The sequence below is a fragment of the Marmota monax genome, unplaced genomic scaffold (genome assembly GCF_021218885.2).
Source record: "Marmota monax isolate L192 unplaced genomic scaffold, Marmota_monax_Labrador192_F-V1.1 WCK01_AAM20220418_F8-fsc00033, whole genome shotgun sequence".
Classification (NCBI taxonomy): Eukaryota; Metazoa; Chordata; class Mammalia; order Rodentia; family Sciuridae; genus Marmota; species Marmota monax.
The window spans coordinates 3,690,856-3,707,925 of NW_026694282.1; the positions used below are offsets into that span (position 1 = coordinate 3,690,856).

At 32.8% G+C, this 17,070-nt stretch overlaps 1 protein-coding gene across 8 annotated transcripts in view; it reads left to right on the top strand.

The window, feature by feature from the left end:
• The window catches only part of Cntln (centlein), a 314,434-nt gene that overhangs the window by 181,167 nt on the left and 116,197 nt on the right, over window positions 1-17,070 (top strand). For all 8 annotated transcript variants that reach the window (XM_058586366.1, XM_058586368.1, XM_058586367.1 and 5 more), the window contains one exon: window positions 16,137-16,237. In XM_058586366.1, the coding sequence (XP_058442349.1) occupies window positions 16,137-16,237 (101 nt within the window). The remainder of the gene's footprint in view (window positions 1-16,136; window positions 16,238-17,070) is intronic.

The following is a 17,070-nucleotide window of genomic DNA, read 5'->3' on the forward strand; positions in this document are numbered from 1 at the left end:
CTATGTAAGAACCTTGATAAGATCCTATATACTATGGCAATCTGTTCCTTTAGTATATAGTGGAATATAAATATTGCATAATTATAATTACTTAGGGTAGTTACTGTTATAAAGTAGAATGTGAAAAGACTAATATCTGAGATACTAGCTAAAGTTATACTTTAAATCTGTATCATGAGAGCCTTAATTAGGGCGGTCACAAAAATTAAGAAGTGATGCCTATTTATGTATGATAATAAAATATACAAATGAAAATTAAGATATATAAAATTTTTCTTTGCCTCTATTGATTCTTACATATTTACTGGAAGGTATAAAATTTATATTTTCTCTTTAACTACTCTAGTCTTAGAGAAATTCTTTGGTTAATTAATAGATCTTTTATCTTTGTATCCTCGATTTAATTGCCCTTTCTCAGAAGTTATACTTATTTTCCTTCAGCCTTCAGTTACCTATTTATGTATACCATAAAATTCTATACATAAACTACTTATAAAATGTTTGTCCAAGTGTTACTATCATTATGACGTTTATCCATATTGTGATTGTGGTAGCAACAAAGAATACAATAACTGAACCCTAATTAATTGTTTTTTTTTTCATTATCCTGTCATGTTCTGATATAATGATTTATTTAATAAATAAAAGTGTATACCTCTAATATTTCTAAACCATATTATAGGAAAACATAGACAATTCAGTATATGCATGGGGAATAAAAAATTGAGAACTGTGAATTTTTTAATGCCTTAGCAGATCAGACTGCTAAAACTAAATGCCATAGACTTGAGTCATTTAAATATTAGACATTTTTTTTCTCACAGTTCTGAAAGCTGAGTGGTCCAAGATCAAGGTGCAGATGGATTAGATTCCTTCAGAATGGCCTGTCTCTTGATTTGTAGATGACTACCTTTTCTCTGTTATCATAATCAGAGAGTTTGCTCTCTCTTTCTCAAAAAGCCACTCATAATAGCACAAAGACTCCACATAATCCAATTTACCTTTCAAAGTCCCCATCTCCAAACACCATAACATTAGGGATTCGTGCTTCAATATATGATTTTTTATGTAATTTAAATTGGTTCATAGCAATCAACAAACAGAATCTTATTGGTTAAGAATAATTAAATCTAGAGCAGAGAAAGCTAGGCAAATCAGTCAATAACCAGGAGTTAACCAAAAGATACTTCACATCTTCAAATTCTCATTGCTGTTAACAAGGCTGATCTTATTCTCTTTAAAACATTTTTTTTCCATTAAAACTCTGACACCATTATCTTCTGATTTTGTTCTGTGAATCTCTGGCCATTTCTTCACATCCTCCTTTGTCATCTCTTCCCCCAGAAATCAGCTACTTTTTGATAAAGTATTTTTGGATTGTGGTAGACAGTCTTTGTTTTCTTTAAGACAGTTTCATCTATTCTAATGATTTAAGTTAGCATTCGTTGTTATTTGACTCTCAAATCTACAATTCTAGCATAAAACCCTGTTTTTGAATTAGCTCAATATATCCAAATGTCTATAAAACGTTTCCCCTTTGATGTCTTACCCAGATAACAACATGTCTGCAACAAATTCATGATCTTTTCCTACACATTTACTCCTTATCTAGCACTCTACATCTCCATAACTTTTGCTCAAACAAGATATCTAGGGTACTAAAATTGTTTTATCATTCTTTCCAACCTCCTCATTAAAACCCATATATGTCTTAACATTCCACACCACCAGTACTTCTAGAATATATCTATTTCTTTTCATCTTATTCTTAATACCTTATTCAAACCCTCATTATTTCTTCCCTGATCTCCTAGAGTAAAATTTGAATACCTACAACTATCCTATCCTCTCAAATCCAACTCTGCAAAGTGATCTTTTAAAATACAATTCTGAGGGACTAGGCATGTAGCACGTGCTTAGCATACCCGAGATCTTGGGTTCCATTAATAGCACATACACACAAGCAACAAACAATTCTAAGCATGGTTCTCCTCATTTTAAAACCTATTGTATCTTTTAGTCTTAAAGTCTAAATTCTTTATACAACATACTTGAACTAAAACATTCTTTTTTTTTTTAACTATCCATGCTTTCACTTTTGTTTTATGTCTAAAAATAAGTATAACTATATAAGAGTTACTGATATTTTTCCTAGTTGACAATTTCCTGATTAGTAAAATCATCAGTGGATGCAGTTAGGGCTGGGGTCATTGGTAAAGGTATTTAAAATTCACACACACAAAAAACCCTTCAATTTGATTTTAGAGAAATGGAAAATTTTGCCCTGTATATTTTAATTAGATATAGTTGTCTTTATTTTAATGAATCTTCTGATCAATGGCCTAGCACAGATTGGAGTACTTTCTTCTCTTTTGGGGTAAATGTTAAAAATATTCAGGCCATAGTTTCAAAGAATATTTTATAAAATTCAATAATAATTGCTTAAGGAAATAAAATTAGAATATTATCTTAGGAAAGTTTAGTCATTTTTTCCCCCTAGCAGAGTGAGACTCTTGGTCTTCTCAATAAAAAAAAATTTTTTTTGTTTGCTATGTCAAAATAAAGATTATAGGAATTATATTTCTCTAACAAGGGGGAAATAAAATTCTTAGAAAAGCCTATTTGCCAATGGTGGCATATTTTGAAAAGCAAATTTATTTCTGGATAATTGTTAGAACTATATGAATTACATGTTAATTTTATTTTAAAGCATACAATTCGGTAACATTTGTGCATTCACTATGTTATGCATCCATGATCTTTAATTCCAAAGCATTTTCATCACTGCCAAAGGAGACCTCATACCCATTAAGTCGTCATTCGCATCTCCCCATTTTCCCCTTGCCCAGTTGTTTGGCACCACATTTTTTTTTTATCCCTCTGGGGATTTACCTATTCCAAATAGTTCAAGTAAATAGAATTATACAATATATACTCTTTTGTGTCTAGCTTCTTTTACTTCTTTTATTTCAAGATTCATCCACATTGTGGTATATTTCAGATTTAATTACTTTTTACAGTGCTTATCTTGGAAGATTTTTATTTCTTGAATTCTGAATGAGAGCTTTATTGCATATAGCAATCTTGCTTGACAGTTATGTTCTTTCCGGGCCTAAAACACATTGTTCCAAGTCCTGCAAGATTTTTAGGGTTTCTGTTGAGAAATCAGACATTTCCTCCTTTGTTTACTTCTAAATGTGACCTGACATCTTTTCTCTTGAGGGTTTTAAAATTCTATACTTACGCTGGATATTTGGCAATTTAATTATGATAGCTCATGGAGTGGTTCTTTTTTAAATTTTTGTGTACTTGCAGTTCTAAATTCCTTCTTATGTGGCCCGCATCTCATTCACAAGGTTTGAAAAGTTTTGCTATCATTTCTTGGAAAAGGGTATTTATTTAAGGACCTTAGGCACTAGGCCAGAGACTCTGTGCCTACTAGAAGAAAAAGCAGGACCAAATCTCTATCGTGTCAGCTTTAGGAACAAAATTCCTCAACAAGACTCCTAAAGTGCAAGAAACAAAGTCATGTACCAATAAATGGGTATCAAACTAAAAATCTTCTTCATAGCAAAGGAAATATTTAGGAATATGAAGAGAGAGCCTACAGGAGGAAGGAAGAAAATCTTTGCCACTTGCACCTCAGGTACAGCATTAATCTCCAGAATATATAAAGAACTCAAAAACACAACACCAAAAAACCTAGTCAACAAATGGGCAAAGGAACAACAGAGACACTTCACAGAAGAACATATACAATTAGTCTATAAATATATGAAAAACATCTCTAGCAATTAGAGAAACAAATTAAAATTACACTGTGATAATAATAAATGTTGGCCAGGATGTGGGGAAAAGATACACTCATACATTGTTGGTGGAACTGCAAATTGGTATAACCACTCAGGAAAGAAGTATAGAGATTCCTCATATAACTTGGTATGGAACCATCATATAACCCAGTTATCCCACTCCTTGACATGTACCCAAAGGACTTCAAATCAGCATATTATAACAATGAACCCATATCATGTTTATATTAGCTCAATTCACAATAGGTAAGCTATGGAACCAACCTAGGTACCCTTCAAGAGATAAATGGATAAAGAAAATGCAGTATATATACACAATGGAATATTACTTAGCCATAAAGAAGAATGAAATTATGGCATTTGACAGTAAATGGATGGATCTGGAGATTGTCATGCTAAATGAAATAAAAGAATCCCCAAAACACAAAGTCAGATTTCTCTCTGATATGTGGATGCTATCACATAATAAGGTGGGGTGAAGGAAGAATAAGTTCATTGGACTGGACAAAGGAGAATGAAGAGAAGGGAAGGAGGTTGGGAATAGGAGAGACAATAGAATGAATTGGACATAACTTTCCTATGTTCATATATGAATACATGATCAGTGAAACTCCACATCATGTACAACCACAAGAATGGAAAGTTATACTCCGTGCATGTATAATAAGTCAAAATACATTCTACTGTCATGTGTAACTGTAAAGAACAAATAAAAACAAAAAGAAAGAAAAGGCTATCCTTGTCAGCCTATTCTTTTTCTTTTCTTGATGTCAATGATTCTTCATTTTTTTTTCTCTTAAGCTTTGCTATTGTTATCTCAGAGTTCTTGTATGTTCTGAACATAGTTTATTTTCATTTCCTTAATGTCTAAATATTTAAAAAGGCCACTTTGTATTTTACCTCTAAGATTCTGTATTCTACTTGATCTCATCTCTTATATGACTTTCAATTGAGTTTTTAATTTGATTTATTGAGTCTTCCATTTCCAGGGTTTCTGTTTGATTCTCTCAGTACTAAAATGCTCTTTCATGTCCTTATTTTCTTCCTTAGTTCATTTCTTAATTTTTAAAAATTCATTACCATTTTAAAAATCAAATTTTTGAATTCTTTGCTCATTATTTCATCTACTTCTGTATATGTGGATTCTATTTTGGGAGGTTGTAAAGTTTTGGTAGCTTCTTTCTGGCTTGTTGCCTCATTTTTTTAAGTTCTTTATTTGCACATCTTCCTCTTTTATGTGGGGTGCTATATTGAATTGGGATATATCCAAACTTCCACACATTTGATCAGTATAATCAGAGTGTTAAGTTCAACTACCAGGACCACATTGAAAGGAGAGAGTAACTGCCAGGAACAGTGATAACTTTAAGAGCAAATTATATCAACATGTTATAAAAGTTATTATGAATAATTTTTACAGCTTTAATAAAGAGAAAAGTGTGTGAATATAATATAGAATAGGATAAAGAGATTAAGCATTAATGATAATATACTAACTGAAATGGAAAAGAGATAAAAAAGAAAATAAAAAAGGGAAAGGAAAAAGGAAAAGGGTGGGAGAAGGAAGGGAGACAAGTTAAAATGAGAGTGAACAAAGGATAGGAAAAAGGAATAAAAATAAGAGAAGTAAAGAGGTATGCATAGAAGATCTTATTAAATGATACCATATGTAAACTTAGAACTCTGAAAAAACAATACTACATATGGAAATACACTGGATATCAGTTTACATCTAGGAGTTAATGCAATAAGTCATAAAGAAATTTATTTTTTTCCTTATTGGAGTTTTTCGTTTAATAGAAACTTTTCCTTCTGAGCTTTTGAGTTTAGAATCTTCTTACAATGTTGAAGCTTGTGTGACACAAATATTTTGTTGTTTGTCCTCAGTTCTGACCCAAACTGACCAACTTTTTTAGAGGAATCTGTATGAACTCTGTTTCCTGCTTTCTTGCCATTATCTACTTAGGAAGCTTTGGTTGAATCTTCTAGACTAGACTGCACCCTCAAAATGGCTTTGTTATTGTGACCTTGGGTGGGAGTGTAATCCTGGTTGGCTAGTCCTGTTACTCCTGCAGCCTGTAGCCTGATCTGGACTAAATTACTTCTATCATTCTAAGAGCCTCGGTTAGTGTGCTGAGGACAGGTGTGTGATGCCTATCAGTTTATCTTCCAAACCATTCTGGACATGGGTGAGATGGGGCTTGTCCTGCAGCAGGCTGTTGTGGAGCCACTGCTTTCTACTCAATCCTGCTCAGTCCCAGTTTCACCCCCTATCAGTCATGCTCCTTATCCTAAAATTCAGACTGTCAAGTTAAAAAAAAAAAAAAAAGAGGAACCTTATTTTATTCTGTTTTGCAGACTGGCAGTTGCAGTTCCCGGACCTAATCTTCCCCCAAGTCTGTGTTATAGTTTCGTTACTGTGACCAGACTGACATTTGGCATGGACACCCATTGATCTAGCAAAAAATAAACTCTATGTGCCTTTTTTGTCTTGGGTAATTTAAAAAGTAAGTACAATAAAAGCAAGACAAAAAAAAAAAAGTGAGAGGAAAAATTAAAAACAAACATAAACTGAAGAGGTTTCTGTCCTACTGCTCAGAAAAGTCCAAAGAGTCTTTTGAAGCTCCCTGTGCTTGCCTAATTTTACTATCTATGCTGGCTGGAGACTGCCAGGACTTTCTCCCATGCCAGTTCACCTCACTATATTTGAACTTACTTTTTCTTCAGATTGTGAGTTTGTTGGATAGCAGTACCTGTTTTTCTTTAACTTGTTGGGTAGAATTTTTTCAGTTCTTTGGCTAGAAGTTCCTCTCCCCCATTGAGCAACTGCATGCCAAATGTTCCCTTAGTCTTTCTTTTATTAATTAATTTTCTATACTAAAAACTGGTATTTTTTAGGTTTCACCAGGGTTGCTAGCTCTATGAGTTGCCTACTGGTGTTTTCTCACAACCTTCCTGCCTCAGTGTGCTACCATAGAATCGTTGTTTTAATTCAGTCTTGGGGATATTGTGCTTCCCTCCAATGTGCCATTTCCCCCTCTTTTATTTAACTTTGAGATAATTCTATATGTGGTGTGAAGCAGGGGATCCAATTTCCATTTCTGCATGTGATATCCAGTTACCTATTAATGTTTTTACATGACAAATAGGCTATAAAATTACATGTAAGAATTAATAAGATGGGCTGGGGTTGTGGCTCAAATGTCATAGCACTGGCCTAGCATGTGTGAAGCACTGTGTTCGAGTTTTGGCACTGCATCTAAATAAATAAAATAAAGGTTCATCAACAAAGGAGTTGATTCTTAAAAAAATTAATAAGATTAATTAATACAATGAAAATTTTAACATATGTGTACTTGATAAAACAGTCCAACAAGAATGAGCATGGGGTATCCTAATTCATGAGCAATCAGAATATAATCTCAAAGATATTACTTTAATCAAGAATTATATAATTTGAGAAAATATTCGGCATTTAGGTTTTTGGGGTTTGACTTATTTTGCTTAGCATAATATTCTCCGTCTCCATCCATTCACCTTAAAATGCCATAATTTCATTATTCTTTATGGCTGAGTAATATTCCATTGTGTATATGTACCACATTTTCTTTATCCATTCATCTCTTGAAGGGCCTCTAGGTTAGTTCTATAGTTTAGCTCTTGTGAATGGAGCTGTTATAAAGATGATGTCACTGTATCACTGTAGTATGCTGATTTTAAGTCCTTTGGGTATAAACTAAGGGGTGGGATAACTGGGTCAAATGGTGGATCCATTCCAAGTTATCTGAGGAATCTCCATACTGCTTTCCAGAGTAATTGTAACAATTGGCAGTCCCACCAGCAGTATATGAGTGTATTTTTTCCCCACATCCTCACCAACACTTACTATTGTTTGTATTCTTGATAATTGCCATTCTGATTAGTGTGAGATGAAGTATCAAAGTAGTTTTGATTTGCATTCTCTAATTGCTAAGGATGATGAACATTTTTTTCATACGGTTGTTGATGGATTGGATTTCTTCTTCTGGGAAGTGTCCATTCAGTTCCTTAGCCTATTTATTGATTGGTTATTTGGTTTTTTGGTGTTAAGTTTTTTGAGTTCTTTATGTATCCTGGAGATTAGTGCTCTAACTCAGGAGCCAGTGGTTTTTCTCTATAATGGGGGCATGGGATGGGGAAGAATGAAGGAACTTTGGATTGTGCAGAGGGGAGTGAGGGGAAGGGAGGGGGATGTAGGGTAGTGGGAAGCATGGTAGAATGAGACGGATGTTATTACCCATTTACATGTATGATTACTCTACTGGTATAACTCTACACCATGTTCAGCCACAGGAAGGAGAAGTTGTGCTCCATTTGTGTACAACTGTCAAAATGTATTCTACTGTCATATACAACTAATTAGAATAAATTTTTTAAAATTTTCTTTGAATTGGGGATCTTTTTAGGATGTAATATCTGATCTATAAATACTCCAAAATAAAATTGAACTTACAATTATACACTTTGTTTATCAAGATCTGTTTGAAGGATAGATAATGGATTTCAAGGCTTATGGAAATAAGGTTTTGAAGCCCAATTACTTCATGATTAGAATTAATGATAAATTCATAAATTAAAATTAGAGTTCAGGGAGGTAAACTCATCAAGTATCCCTAGGTAAGAGTGTGAAGTTTTAGAACAAGATTAACAAAAACCTTAAGTATTTGCCGTTATAGTTCTAAAACCTTCAATCCCTTATACTCATCTTTTGTATCTCTAGAATGCTTCAGGCCTGTGAATGTACTTTGAGCAGTCACTTATGAAAGTTAGGAAACAAGTCAACTTATAGCTTAGTAAATTATATTGAGAAAAATGCTTTTAAACTATGATTTTTATAATGAAGTTGCATGTTGCTGAATCAGAGTGCCCCTTTATATACTGCCTGTGGTTTTATTCATTAGTTCAATTGATATGCTGAGTGCTGGAAATATTGAGCAGAACTCACATGACTCCCAGCCTAATACAGTTTCTGTTTCTTGGAGGACACAAGGAGTAATCCAGAAGCACACCAGTGTGTGATTAAAAACTGTGATTAATATAAATATGTAACTCTTTTATGCTTTTCCATTGTTGTATTTTCCCCTTTTCTTTCTATTTTTTCCCATCTTTTTCTTTCCTGCCCTTCTCCTTATTTGTCTAAAATATAGAAATTCTTTAGGGTTCTATAATTTTCATTGTATAGATCATTTACCTCTTTCATTAAGTTGGATTCCCAAGTTTTTTTTTTTTTGAGACTATTGTAAATGGGATAGTTTTCCTCAGTTTCCTTTCAGATATTTGTCACTGATATACAGAAATGACTTTGATTTATAGGTTGACTTTATATCCTGCTACTTTGCTGAATTCATTTACTAGTTCTAGAAGTTTTCTGGTGGAGCTTTTTGGGTCTTCTAGGTATAGAATCATATTGTCAGCAAGTAGTGCTAATTTAAGTTCTTCTTTTCCTATACATATTCCTTTAATTTCTTTCATCTAATTGCTCTGGCCAGTGTTTCAAGAACTATGTTAAATAGAAGTGGTAAAAGAGGGCATCTTTGTCTTGTTCCAGTTTTTAGAGGGAATGCCTTCAATTTTTCTCCATTTAGAATGATGTTGGCCTGGGGCTTATTATGGATAGCCTTTATGATGTTGAGATATGTTCCTGTTATACTTAGTTTTTCTAGTGTTTTGAACATAAAGGAGTGATGTATTTTGTCAAATGCTTTTTCTGCATCTGTTGAGATGATGATATGATTCTTATTTTTGAGTCTGTTGCTATGATGAATTGCATTTATTGATTTCCATATGTTGAACCAACCTTCCATAAGAAATCGAAGGAGACCAAAGATCGAAAGATCTATATTGTTCTTAGATAGGCAGAATTAATATTATCAAAATTACCATACTACCTAAAGCACTATACAGATTTAATGCAATTTCAATCAAAATCCCAATGGCATTCCTCATAGAAATAGAACAAGCAATCATGAAATTCATCTGGAAAAATAAGAGACCCAGAAAGGCTAAAGCAATCCATAGCAGGAAGAGTAAAGCAGGTGGCATCACTATACCAGACCTTAAACTATACTACAGAGCAATAATAACAAAAACAGCATGGTTTGGCACCAAAACACACTGGTAGACCAATGGTACAGAATAGAGGACACAGAGACTAACCCACAAAAGTATAATTATCTTATATTAGACAAAGGTGCCAAAAACAACAGTGAAGAAAGATAGCCTCTTTAACGAATGGTGCTGGGAAAACTGGAAATCCATATGCTACAAAATGAAATTAAACCTTTGCCTCTCACCATGCACAAAACTCAACTCAAAGTGGATCAAGGACCTAGGAATTAAACCAGAGATTCTGTGTCTAATGGAAGAAAAAGTAGGCTCTAATCTCCATCATGTGGGATTAGGCCCCAACTTCCTTAATAAGACTCTTGTAGTATAAGAATTAAAATCAAGAACCAATAAATGAGGTGGATTCAAGCTAAAAATCTTCTTCTCAGCAAAAGAAACAATCTGTGAGGTGAACAGAGAGACTATACCCTGGGAGCAAATGTTTACTCCTCACACATCAGAGAGCACTAATCTCTAGGGTATATAAAGAACTCAAAAAGCTAAGCACCACAAAAATCAAATAACCCAATCAAAAAATGGCCAAGGACCTGAAGAGACACTTCTCAGAAGATGATATATGAATGTATGAAAAAAATGTTCATCATTGCTAGCAATTAGAGTAATGCAAATCAAAAGTATTCTTAAGATTTCATCTCACTCCAGTCTGAATGGCAATTATCAAGAATACAAGCAACAATAAATGTTGACAAGGATTTGGGGGACAAGGTACACTCATGTATTTGTTGGTCAGAGTGTCAACTGATGCAACCACTCTGGAAAGCAATATGGAGATTCCTCTGATAACATGAAATGGAATCACTTGACCCAGCTATCCCATTCTTTGGTTTATACCCAGAGAACTTAAAATCAGCATAGTGTCCAGTGATGGATCCACATCAATGTTTATAGCAGCTGAAGTCACAATAGCTAAATTATGGAACACGCCTAGATGCCTTTGAAGAGATGAATGGATAAAGAAAATGTGGTATATATACACAGTGGAATTTTACTCATCCTTAAAGAAAAATGACATTATGGAATTTGCAGGTAAATGGATGGAGCTGGAGAATATCATGCTAAGCAAAATAACCCCAAACAGCAAAGGCCAAATCTTTTCTCTGTTAAGAAAATGCTGATCCATAATGGGGAATGGGGGGATTGAGGAACTTTGGATTGGGTAGAGGGGAGTGAGAGGATGGAAGAGAGTGTGGGATAGGAAGGTGACGGACATTATTACCCTGTAGACATGTATGATTTTATGACTGGTGTGACTCTGCACCATGTACACCCAGAGGAATGAGAAGTTGTGCTCCATTTGTGTACAGTGTTTCAAAATGAATTCTATTGTCATGCATAATTAATTAGAACAAATTTTTAAAAATAAAAATATAAAACTTTAAAAAATGTAGGATTATAGGCAAATTATTTTCCTAATATTTTAGTTTGTTTCACCGTGCTGGGTTTTTATCCCAGGATCTACAGAATGCTAGGCAAGTGCTCTACCACTGTCACACACACATAGTGCTCCCCGTGTTTTTCTATCTAGGAAATATAAAAACTCTTAAAAGAAAAATATCACTCCAAAATTGATTCTTAGGATTTTTTAAATGAAGTAAAACATTATACATGAATAAGGCTATTTATTGCCATAGTGTTGTAATAGTGATGCATTAGAAATTATCTAAATATCCATTAGATAACATAAATGCTCTGTGGTATATTAATAATGTGAGACAATACTGCATCTAACACGCATAAATAAAGTAGATTTATATGCATTAAAATGGAAATGCTTAAAAAACAAATATTGAGTTAAAAGAAGTTGAATAATAGTACATACATTATTATACATCTACAAAAAGTATAATTTTGTTTAAATCATAAAATTATATGAAAAATTAACAAAAATATAGTTATACATATCTGTACACATACATCCACAGATAATATTAAGGCATGGACCAGAAAGAAACAAACCAGATTTAAGGTATTGATTATTTCCAGAGATTGAAGGAAGGTCAAATATTGAACGGAGTAAGACTACTTACAGGTTGATTTTTCTTTCTTTCTTTTATTCTTTCATTCATTCTAATACCAGGGATTGAACCCGGGGCCTGCTCATGTTAGGCAAGTGCTCTACCACTTCATTGCATCTCCACAACCCTTTTTCTTTTGAGATAGGTTATCTATAAGTTTGTTTATCTAAAAACCACTTCAGGCTTTTTAACAGTATATTTTCAATGTATATTAGTTGCTTGCCCAGGGTTCTTTTTTAAAAAAACAAAACAAACAAACAAACAAAAACCCCTTTATTTTATTTATTTATTTTTATGTGATGCTAATGATTGAACCCAGCACCTCCCACATGCTATGTAAACGCTCTACCATTGAGCCTCTACCATTGCTATTCTTTTTTTAAGAACCCCTGCCCTGGGTTCTTAAAAAAAAATAGCATCATACCTCATCAAATGTAGCCTTGAGTTTGCAGTCCTCCTGCTTCAGCCCAGCGAGCATCTGGTATTATAGACATGGGCCACCATTCCTGGTTCATTTTGTTTTTTCGCGAAATAAAAGTAATTACTTAAATATGACATAATGTTGTTGTTTTTAAGTCTAGTTGGTTGTTATAATGATGTTTGTTATATTATTCTTTATATTTTTTAAGTTTGTAATATGCTTTCTATATGTTTAATAATATGCTCAAAGATATAATAGTTTTACTTCTAGTAACAAACAGTGAGGAAAATCTTGTATATCAACATATAAGTATGTTCACTATGACCAAATGAAAATGGAAATAACTAAATATTACATGATTTATATATAGCTAGAAATCCTAAGAAATTTGACTTAAAAATCCTATTTAATAAAATATTTTACCTCAAACCAAAAACAAAAATAAATTCTATACTGATTATATGTCTAGATATAATGGGCCAAGCAATAAAACATGGAACAGTTTTGTGACCCTGTAGTACACAAAGATTTTTTTAAACAACACAAAATGCAGTAAACACAAACTAAAAATTGATAAATTGGGGAGTACTAAAACCAAGAGCCTCTGTTCCTTGAAACATACTATTGAATTAAAGGCAACTTTGAAAGGCAACATGAATTAAAAGGCAACTTTCAGAGTGAGAAAAGGTGTTTACATTATTTATGTCCAGCAAAGGATTAGTATTCAGAATATATTGAGAATAAATTTTAAAAAGGATAGTTGATTCTATAGAAAAATAAGCAAATCACTTTTGGAAGCTTATATCATTGTAGATCTTTTTTCTTTTCTAATATAAGTATTTAACATTTTGTGTTTCCATCTAAGTATTGGGTTAGCTGCACCTAACAATTTTTGAAATGTTCTTTTCATTTTTTATAAGTTCAGAGTATTTTCTAACTCCTTTTTGAGTCATCTTCATGAGATATATTTAAAAGTATTAATCAAAAAATTATTCCATGATAACATATTAAAATATGGTATAGAAGAATTCATTCAGGACTCTCACCATAGAATACATAGAATTTTACTGTAGTGGAGAGAGATTGATTGGGATTGACTCTGAACATTACATGAGCAAGTGAGAATTTACAGCCAGAGCAGGGTAAGAGTCAGTGGATGGAAAATTACCAAGGAAGCATCAGGGGACTCTGGCTAAATGGCCTTAACTGGAATCTTCATAAAGATAGACCAGGGATTCAGACATCATCTGGGGAATAGTGGAGGATGAGGTACACAGTCAGATATTGATGGTGATAAGATATTATGAGTAGAGACGTTGTTAGTAAAACTGACTTAGTGGGGTTGTTTGTTAAAACTTGATTTTATAAGGAAATGCACAGTTGGGTCTAAGAAGCTACAGGAACTTGACTATGTTTGCTCAAGCAGTCAATCTTTCTGAGAAGTAAGTTCTTTAATTTCCAATATTAGGGGATTTTCTAGACATCCTTCTGATATTGGTTTTTAATTTAATTATATTGAGGTTGTAGAAGATGCTTTGCACTATTTAGATGACTTTGTTTCATTTATAATTGATGTGTGATTTAGTATATTTGTCTTAACTTGGTGAATGTTCCACAGCACTTGAAAAGAAATCTTATCTTGCTATTCTTTGAGTGAAGTGTTTTAAAAAGTCAATAAGTTCAAGGATTTTGATAGTGTTTCTCAAATATTCTGAATCTTTATTGGGTTGAGATAAATTTTATTTGCTTTTCCTTTGAAGGAGCCATCTTACTTCGGTATTGTCCATAGTGTTATCTAAACAAATGAGGAACTTACTCCAAATCATCCTGTGTTGAATGTATATGTGTACTTATGTATGTGTTCCTCCTATCAATTGGTAATCTCAAATGGCATTTGCAGGTAAATGGATGGACCTGGCGAACAACATGCTAAATGAAATAAATCAGACTCAGAAGTCAGAGGTTGAATGTTTTGCCTCATATGGGAAAGCTAGAGAGAAAGGAAAACAAAAAGGAATAAAAAGGGGATATTATGAAAACAGAGGGAAGACAGACCAATGGTAGAGGAAGAAGATCAAGAGGGAGGGACCAGTGGAGGGCCTGTAGAAGTCCTGGGGGATGAAATATACCAAATTATGCTATGTCCATATATGGATATACCACAATGAATCCAAATTATCTATATAATTAAAACAAACTAATTAAAATAATAACAATAGAAGGGAGATCATCAGAATAGAGCAAGCAGAGTAGGAGTAGGGAGAAAGGGAAGGGAAGGGAAGGTACTAGGGATGAGATTGATCAAATTATATTATGTGCATATGTAAATATGGCATAATGAGTCCCACCATTAAGTATAATTATGTCACAATAAAATTTTTTAAAAACAAAAAAAATCTATGATCATAGGATCTAAAATTTTTTTAAACTCCTTATGTATATGTATTTATGTCTGTATGAACAAAAATGTGTAAGTTAACACATCAAACTATAAGATTCAATATTTTTTTGTAATTTGACTGTTTTATTTTTCTCTAACTTTATTTTTTAATTTCATTTTTTATTTATATATGACAGCAGAATGCATTATAATTCTTATTACATATATAGAGCACAATTTTTCATATCTCTGGTTGTATACATAGTATATTCACACCCATTTGTGTCTTCATACATTTACTTTGTGTAATAATGATCATCATATTCCACCATCATTAATTACCCCATGCCCCCTCTCTTTCTCTCCCACCCCTCTGCCCTGTCTAAAGTTCCTCTATTCTTCCCATGCTTCCTCTCCCTATCCCATTATGAATCAGCCTCTTTATATCAAAGAAAACATTTTATATTTGGTTTTTGGGGATTCACTTAGCATTGTCTTCTCCAACTCCATCCACTTACCTGCAAATGCCATGATTTTATTCTCTTTTATTCCTGAATAATATTTCATTGTGTATATATGCCACATTTTATTTTTATTTATTTATCTACTAGAGGGGGCATCTAGGTTGGTTCCACAGTTTAGCTATTGTGAATTTTGCTGCTATAAACATTGATGTGGCTGTGTCCCTGTAGTATGTTGTTTTTAAGTCCTTTGGATATAGACCAAGGAGAGGGACAGCTGGGTCAAATGGTGGTTCCATTCCCAGTTTTCCAAGAAATCTCCATACTGCTTTCCATATTGGCTACACCAATTTGCAGTCCCACCAGCGGTGTATGTGTGAACCTTTTTTCCCCACATCCTCGCCAACATTTATTATTGTTTATATGCATAATAGCTGCCATTCTGACTGGAGTGAGATCAAATCTTAGAGTGGTTTTGATTTGCGTTTCTCTAATTGCTGGTGATGATGAATTTTTTTATGTGTTTTTTGATTGATTGTACATCATCTTCTGAGAAGTCTAACACTGTTTAGTACTAGTTTACCTAGCATATCTTTGTATTAGAAAGTGGTTAAGCAGTTCAGTACATGATTTTTAAAAATTAGTCTCTACTTTAGGTATTTACCATCGATTAACTAAAGCATTTTGCTTTCTAGATTCTCATTAAAAATCAATTATAATTTTGAGGATGTTGATATGATTAATATATTTTTTGCTTTTATTTTACCATTTTCCATTTTATGTATTTTCAAATATATTTATTACATTTATTTGCTACAGATATTTGTTTGCATTCCTTAACATATATATTTATGTAATTATTCATTGCTTTAATTTTCATAGAATGAATCTTCAGGAAGAATTGGATGAACTTAAAGTACATATATCTATTGATAAGGCAACAATACAAGAATTGAATAGATGTATGGCAGAGAAAAGAGAAGGTACAATTTTTTCTCTGAAAATATTTAACAGAAGCATTGTTAAATTTCATAGTTCTTCATGTTTTAGTTTGTTTCTTCTAAAAAATCTACCCCTTTCTTTCTTTTTTACCACTTATGGATAACTCATTAACATTTTTCCTCTTATAAGAAAATCAGAGAGTGAATACTTAAAAATCCCACTGTGGTATGATTTTTAATTTATGAAAACTTTGTAGGAGAGATTTGATAAGGAGAAAAAGTACTCATTTTTACTGTTTATTGTTAAGATTTTCTTAGTTATGTTTATTTACTGTTCTGTAAAAGATGTGGGGTTAATATTTTCTAAATATTTTCACTTGACATTACATTTTTAAAAGATCGTTTAGATAGCATCTATTTTATTGTAATCAAAATCTAGATCTAGAATGAAACTTGGAAAACTTAACGAAACTTGGAAAATTTAAAATGTGCAATCTCTCTCACCAACAACCTAAAATTATTCTATAATATGAAATATGATCATTGCTCTGAATGTAAGATTATTCTTAATCAAGATAAAAGCATTAACTGGCTATGGTGGCACAGGCCTGCAATCCCATTGACTGGGGAGGCTGAGGTGGTAGGACTGAATATTCTAGGCCATGTAAGCAAGTTAGCAAGAAGCTCAGCAATTTTGCAAGATCCTTTATCAATATTTTAAAAATACATAAATAAAAATAACTGGGATTATATCTCAGTGATAAAGTACCCCATGGTTTAATTCTCAGTACCAAAGCAAATAAGTAAGTAAGTAAATAAATAAATAAATAAATAACAATATTTACCATACAAAGTCAGTAACTCATTAGAAAAAG